The sequence below is a fragment of the Perissodus microlepis genome, chromosome 7 (assembly GCF_051167445.1).
Source record: "Perissodus microlepis isolate ML-2025 ecotype Zambia chromosome 7, ASM5116744v1, whole genome shotgun sequence".
NCBI lineage: Eukaryota > Metazoa > Chordata > Actinopteri > Cichliformes > Cichlidae > Perissodus > Perissodus microlepis.
The window spans coordinates 20,210,590-20,218,491 of record NC_140467.1 but is presented as its reverse complement, the minus strand read 5'-3'; the positions used below and the strand labels follow the sequence as shown (position 1 = coordinate 20,218,491).

General features: G+C 38.4%; 1 protein-coding gene across 1 annotated transcript; it reads left to right on the top strand.

Annotated features, from left to right (window-relative positions):
- The first annotated feature begins 3,866 nt into the window (after window positions 1-3,866).
- On the top strand, window positions 3,867-4,763 carry LOC146382986 (uncharacterized). Its single transcript, XM_084936765.1, has one exon. The coding sequence runs from the start codon at window positions 3,867-3,869 to the stop codon at window positions 4,761-4,763; it is 897 nt and encodes a 298-aa protein (XP_084792891.1).
- Window positions 4,764-7,902: the final 3,139 nt, after the last annotated feature.

Genomic DNA, 7,902 nt, shown 5'->3' with positions numbered 1-7,902 from the left:
TGGTAAGATTTTAATACATAATAATATAATAACAATACAAAACAGCTTAGTATACGAGTTTCTGACATGTATACTCGTCTCAGTATAACAGTTTTGCTCTGCAGACATCTTACACAGACACAGATCAGTGCAGAAGTAGAGGAAGTGCTTGTTATTTCCCAGTAGGTGAAAAAACAAAATAAGCAGAAATCAATTAAAAGAAAAAACAAGGAGAAGAGAAATTTCAGTGTTTCTGAGTCTGGTGTTGCTGTTTTCTCTTTCTACCTTCTCTGTTCGTCTTTCACTGACAAATGGAGTTCAGCAATTCAATTTTACCTTCAGTCTCTTCAATTTCAGCTGTGCTTCCTCTGTATTAAATGTAGCGTGCATATTTGTGTGTGAGTGTGTCTGTGTTAGATTTCTGCAGTATACCTAGTGCTTCCTGAGATCCTTTTACAGTCCACAGAGCACAAAGATTAACCGTAGTAGCAAACATTTTAACCTGATACTCCTGGATATCCCAGTTGCCTTTAGAGTTGGGAGATTTTGAGAAAGCTGCGTTGCTTGTTCACACAGTTGAATCCTGTGAAAGCACTGCATAGTGTTGTAGGGTAAACTAGGGCTGGAGTTTTATGTTATTTTTTCAAATCTTAATTCAGCTCACCTATTGAATCAGAGTCCTTTCAGATCTTTAACTGATGCACAGATAATTTGTCTATTAAAAAAGGCAACAAACCTAGCATATAATTTTATTCCCTGATGTATAGTTGATTTGGTCATTTTAATTGTGAGTTATAGACCAATTACCATGGTCTACCAGTCTTTCGCAAGTTAAAAAAACACATTTTAAAGAGTTGAACATTTCTTTTACTTGCTTAGGCCTGCTGTTAAATAGAAAGAGGAGCAGAAACGGCATATGCCAGGTTCAGCCTGCACAACAGCAGCCCGATTATGGCTTTAAAATGGCGACGCGCATGTCAGCTGACAACTTCTTCTCACACGATGCACCATAAAGCTGGCACCATAAACCAAAGCTGCTTCTGCATGAGCTGACTCTCCTCTCCACTTCTGCCCCTCCCGTGAGGCTGACCCTCCTGCTCTTAGTCATAAAAATGTCCATTCGGACACAGGATTGTAATGGACAGAATATTGGGTAGCCTGAGCCTCCAATTAATAATAATAAAAAAATAATATGATAAAAAATAAAAAGGGGATTTGGTGTTCAATGACCCCCAAATTATAAGAATATTACATTAGCGCAATAAAGGAATCCACCTCTAGCTGAAAGTTACTCCTCATCTTCAGCTGACGTATGTCATGGTGATGTTTTCATAAATTTTCTAGGAGCAGCTAACAGTGCCGGCCGCGTACCCGTGGTAGTGGTGATGAATGTCTGACTGTCTACTTAGTTGATTTTAGGCTACATCTGCTGTGTGTAGGTATTTGTGGGCAGATTCATCATCGTGCTCAGTTGTGGAACTCTTAGTCATAAAACTGCAGGCACAGTGTCTGAGAACTTTGAATAACGAGTTGTCACTTCTACGCTTTTTACCGGCAATATCTCCTCTCCTTCATGGCGCTGTTTTATAGAACGAGTGGCTCCACTGTGTTTAACGCATCATTTCCCTCCTTATTGTGAGCGGGGAGGGAAGAGCAGAATGATGGGTGAGTGGTGGTAGCGGTGGTGGTGGGTAGGGGCTCAGTGTCCTTGCATTTTATTGCCCTGCTTGTCCTTCCAGCATGGCTGGTCACAGTGGTGCCCTGGGTATTACAAATAAGCAAATGTCCTTTTCGTACTAACACTCTACTGGAATGAGGTTTTTTTCCCCCCTATGCAACCAAGTGATAGACAGCGATCCACTTCGTTTAGAGGGATTTTAATATTTCATCATGAAGAAATGGCTCCGAGGAATAAGCAGTCAGTGATTCTTGAGAAACAAGAATTTGTGAAATTAAGAGTGCAGGATTAGATGTAGTTACTACAGAGCTTTAAAGGAATTAAACACAGCTTCATGCTTTTTAGAGAGAAAATCATGAAGCTGCTTGGCCAGGTCTGCAACAAGATTACAGCAAATCATTTTCACTTAGCCTGATCAAAAACCAGTGTCCTCTCCAGTGCCTATATTTAACATTTAAACACTAGCATCTCTGCTGAACTCCTGAACGCTCCTTGAGCTAAGGTTTCATGTGGGTTTCTTGCTTTTAATGAGCCGTAACTAACTGATTTTACATTTCACTTTAATTATACATCGCTAATACACAACCGCCTGAAATTGTTCATAGCTGGGTAATTTTAATTTTGCCTTCCTAAATTGATTTATTTAAGCTTAATGAAAGTTTTATCTTTTAAATGCACCATCATCACTATGGCATCTAATTATGGCAACACAGTGCCGGGTGGTAAATATACTTAGTAATGAGGAAGACCAGCATGTGCTGAAAAATACTGGAGAAAAAAAACATCAGATGTTCATATGTTTAGATTAGAACACTGTAAACATAAGCTTTGCCTGTTAATTTGGCCACAAATCAATTCTTAACTACATCATTAATTACACGATGAACAAACATAAGATTAAACGGTCTTTGCAAAGGTGAAGATTAATGCGCCAGTTTAATTGCACAAAGTTCTATTAAGTCATGTGATTTTAATCTACTGACGCCGATAAAAATAAGCCTCTCTTTGCATTACCTCCTTTGCTTTTTCAATTAGTGAAAAAATGGCGTGCATTTTATATTTGCATGAATATCCTCAAAAACAGAGCACTGATTAAACCCTATGTCATAACGCTACATATGCAGTACAGTGAAATCTTCTGTAGTTTAAAATCCATATCAAATGATTTCCTGTTATGAGCTTTTGTACTGCACAGACAGTGAAAAGTATTTGATAACAATGGGTCCAGAACAACTATATTTGTCACACAGTGTGAAAGAATTGCAGACATTGTCTGCCTTAGTCTCGTCCTTCTTTAAAAAAATGACAGTGCTGAAGTGGAGACTGGGCCTCTACGTCTTAATCTGAGTTAATCAATGCCACTTCATCACGACGCAGACAGCTAAGTCATCTCGAACACTCCCATCAGCTTTTCATTTCCCTTCTCCCTCTCTGTCTCCTATATGATGGACAACTGTGACCTAGTACATAAGGCAGTTTAATGGTCTTCAGTGAGATTAGACTGAACGACATAGGCCATATGTTTTGGGTTTTTTTTTATGTGAGACAAGAGCTCTTAAGCTTAAACTTGACTGAAGGACTTTCTGTGTATTTGTAGGATATGTACACACCTGTGTAGTTTACACATGCATCACATAAAGACTGCATGATTCATTAAATCCAAACTCAAGGTTAATCCTTACCATTTTTAAACATATTACTAACTGATGTTTTTTAAAATAAAACGATAAATAGATAAATACAAGCTGAATAGTTCAATGTCTTGGCTTCGTTTTAAAGTTTTAATGGTGTCTCTATGTGAATGTATGTGGAAGTAGTTAGAGTTGAAAGACGAGTAAGGTGAATGAGAATTTGAAGATCCTCCCTTTGAATTTCATGGAAAATTTTTGTTGAATAAAGTTGAATAATTAAGAAAAAACATAACAGCCAAAAATGAGAAAAATACAAGCACACATCTCCAAAAGAAGAGGAATCTAATGGTGCTTGAATGGTTTTTCTAAGTTCAATGGTGATAAAGGAGATACAAAAAGCAGGTCTACTCTGTGACATCATAGAGGGTGTCACATGACAGACCTTCAAAACCCCTTAAATAGAGGTTGTAACCTCAACTCTTTTCATTGTTGTTTTTCAGTTCGGAGCTTATAGTTGCAATTCTCACACGTCTTGACAAAAGGTTTTTAAAAGTCCCTGAAGTCATTGCTGTGATATCATGCTTGGGTTATCAAAGAAATACTCTTCATCTTGGATGAAGACCATCATTAAAATGATGAAGGCTTTGAGCCTAAAAGATGATCCAACCCAACAGCCAGTGTCTACAAGCCAAGTATGGAGCAGTTTCTCCACTGGAGTGCAAAGTCCACCCAGTGTGATGAAACTATCATTGGTTGATCAATCTGCTTTAACTAGCAACAAACTTGCATCAAAAAGAAAGCGATCTGAAGTTGAGGATCGACTTGATGACAAAAGAAGCTTCTCCACAGCAAAGAAGCAACGGCGTCTCTCTAAAGAGAGACCCTGCAGTCACACTGAAATGAGCAAGACACAGAAGAGGGTACCTAACATATGGATCATCGGCTCAAGTTACATAAAGCGAGGAGAATGGGCAGCACGCCACATGTTTGGAGAAAACTTTGGACTTGATGCCAATGTTCATTGGTTTGGAAAAACAGGGATGCGCTGGGATGGCGTCCATCTTCGTTTTTATGCAGAGTTGATGTCCAGAAAGAGTCCACCTGATATTTTGGTCATTCATGCAGGCGGGAACGACTTGGGACTCGTATCCGCCCAGGAACTTTCCTCTGCAATGACTAAAGACTTGACTGAACTGCATGCAAGGATCCCCTCCATGACAATCCTATATTCCTGCATCAACGAACGCCAAGTGTGGAGGTACAGAAATCCAAAGTACATGATGGACATGGGCGAAAAAACTGTAAACTCAATCATGAGAAAGGCAGTTCATTCCTTTGGAGGCTTCATCATTGAACATCCCTCCCTGAGATATTATGACGAAACCCTATTCGGACAGGACGGAATTCACTTCAACAAGAAGGGAAATGAACTGTTTCTGACCAACATCCGCTGTGCCATCGAGAAGATGCTTTAGAACTTGTCTCACAGAAAATAGACTTGAGAAAACGCACGACCTCTGGCAAGCCCAACCTACCATCTGACATCAGGAGCTCTATCAAAACTGTCTTTATTTGATTACTTTAATGTAGTCAAATAAAAATGAGTACAAATCTGAACACTTAAAGTAAACTTCATTAATTAAATAAATTGATTTCGTTTTGTGCGATTTCGTTTCCCTAATAGTTAGTTTTTTTACACGGAGAATGCTTTTTCAAGTTAAAATAACCCAAAGCAAAAAACATCTTTTGCTGTTGTTAATATTAATATCAATTAAGAATATGCTGATTAAATCAGACCAAGTGCATTAAAGCAACTCTTCAATGCATTTGCCTAATAAAAATCACCAATCCTTTTGGGGCTTGTTAAACTGTAAATGTTAGGTAAAAATACCTTGTCTAACAAGTCCTTTGGAAAATACCGCCATTAGGAATCCAAGGGCTTTTGTCAAGAGCTGAATTGACACATTTAAAACAGCACAGCTCAGCCTTGTTGACATCATCGTGGAACTGCTTTTAGTGGATCTGAGATTTTGAAGGCTATGTCATACTGAGATGTTTTTCCTTTCCCTTCGGTCTTATCTTCTCTGACAGTATACACAGTGACAAAGACAGGCCAACAGAGAGACAGATGTGCAGAGCAAAGATAGGAGGGTGCAGTTCGTGGCTAGGAAGTAATAACATTCTTCTGCAGGAGGATACATCAAAATATCCTCAACTTAAATGAATTCTGACAGTCTGCGTACAGCCCATCAGCACCTTCCACTGCCATTATATCAATATCCCAAAAAGAACTGTGCATGATACCTGCTCATAAAGCCATGGTCCCATGACAACGGATTGTGAAACGGATGAGAAAGCAGGTGACGGATGCACAAATCCTGAAACAAATTGAGCAGATTCTCTAATTAAAGGGAAGCCTTTTTAAGAATTGTGCTTAAACAGGGCATCTTTTAGATGGACAGACAGAGAGGCAGACAAAAATGGTATGATTGCCACAGTTGTACCAATTAAAAGATTACAAAGTAAACATCTAAAGAATCTGACAGACTCGACTGTGCTGAAGGACTTCACTGCCCTTATCATCCAGTCCCTGCACCACAAATTCAAATGTTGAGATGACAGAAAATAACTTTGAACTTTGAAGTCTTAATTCTTAAGACAACAGAAAAACTGTTTTCATAGCGTTTCGTTAATCATTGTTGGATGAGTTTATCTCTAAAAGATGTCATCGCCAAGGTTTCATTTTATAATTGATGAAGTTTTGCCAACTAATAACATAATAAACAAATGACAAATTAAGCCATGGAGCCATGTAGCACTACCATCCTCTTAAAACTTTAGGAGAACTCAGATTTGTGCCCTTGTGCAGAGAGGAGGGGCACATGGCAGAATCAGTCACACAGACAGCCTATGCAGGTCCAAGTCTGTAATGTAGATCTATGATGCTGGACAGGGTCAGTGGAGGCAGTGGAGTGTGTTTTAGTGCACCATAACCCTAGACAAATGGGCAAAATGGGGTGGTGCGAGAGAGAGAGCTGTGTATGACTCTCCATTGGAGACGAGTATTCCTGCTAAAGTGGAAGGATTTTTAGTTGCCGCTGTCAATTTCATGTAAAACCTGAATATTCGATGAAATTATATATTTTTTAGAAACTATCAGTAACAATATTATCACTTGTAGGGCAGAATACTTACACAGGTTCTAACATGTTGTCGCTCAGTTTTATTTTCTTGTACTTTGTCCATTCAGTGTAATTTGGTTTGCAGCTTATCATGTAGACTTCTTGCAGCGAAAGGGAGAATTTAAACTCTCCAATATCCAACTCTCCAATAAAGGCCTCATGCCTGCAAGCGTATCATTTAGATTGACAACAGGGGCAGAAGCAATTGAAGTGAACTTAAGTGTACCCCCTGCCCTATAAATAATATTTAATCCCTCTTTGGAATGGAGAATTGGTAATGATTCCCAGAGCTGTTTTGATTCATCACATTGCCTTCAGCTACCGCTGACACCAATAGGATATAAACCAGACAGTTTTCTGTGGCCTACAATGGTGAGATGGGAAAGTCTTTTTAAGATCAGATCAATCAAATAATGTCAGGTTGAATCAGGATGTTGAGGAGCACAGATCTGAAAGAATGTGAAGAAAGGGAAACTACAAAGCAAGTGAATTTGATGCAAAGCAAGTGAAGCACAATGATGTTCAGTCCATTTTAGCCATTTGTAGAGCCAATGTTTTTATGCCTGTTTATATTATTCAACTTTATGCTATTACAGACACAATTCTGCCTGTCGGGTAAGTTTTTTCATTAGGTTTTAGTAATAGATAACACTGTTCATATTAGGTGAAACCATTTTTTATGATTTCAGATATGTTCCTGTGGGTAGCTAAATACTTTTTCTGACTAAAAAATGTAAAACTCTTCATAAAATATCCCATCTGTCCATATATTAGGAATATGGTGCATTATTATGTACCAGAAGAAAATCAGTAATGTGCAATGTGTCAAATTGTTTGCTGTATTTAACATTTTAGTCAAGTTTTTTAATCACCTAGCCTCCAACTATGTGCAAGCTAGTCTCTTCAGTACACTAACATGCTTATTTGTTATCCAGCTATTAAAGCACGTTGCTGCGTTTTTTAATCTATCCTGCTGCTTCACACTGATACAAAGTGCGTGCGACATTCCCTACTGTAAATGGTGAGTAAATAGATTTGATTGGGAATAATAATGGTGAGCAGTTTGATCCAATAAAGAAAGATGAATGGATCTTATTAAAGGGTACTTATGCCTTGTCAGCAGGAAAATAGAGAAATAGCTATACGGGACCTGACCCGAGCAGGGCCTTTGTGCTATTGTGACCTACATTGAATTTTTACCTGGATGTCAGCAGATAAATTTCATCTGAGCTGTCATTAATTCAGCTCAGAGCAAGATCGAATGCAAGTTAATTTACAAGCAGAAAACTGTGAATTTTCAGTGTTGTAAAATAAAAAAAACGTTAAAATAACCAATAACCACCTCCATCAATTTAAATTGATCATTAAGGAAAAAGACCCATGAAAATGCAATTATTCTATTCTCGTGTGATTCACTTTTAGGTGACCATAT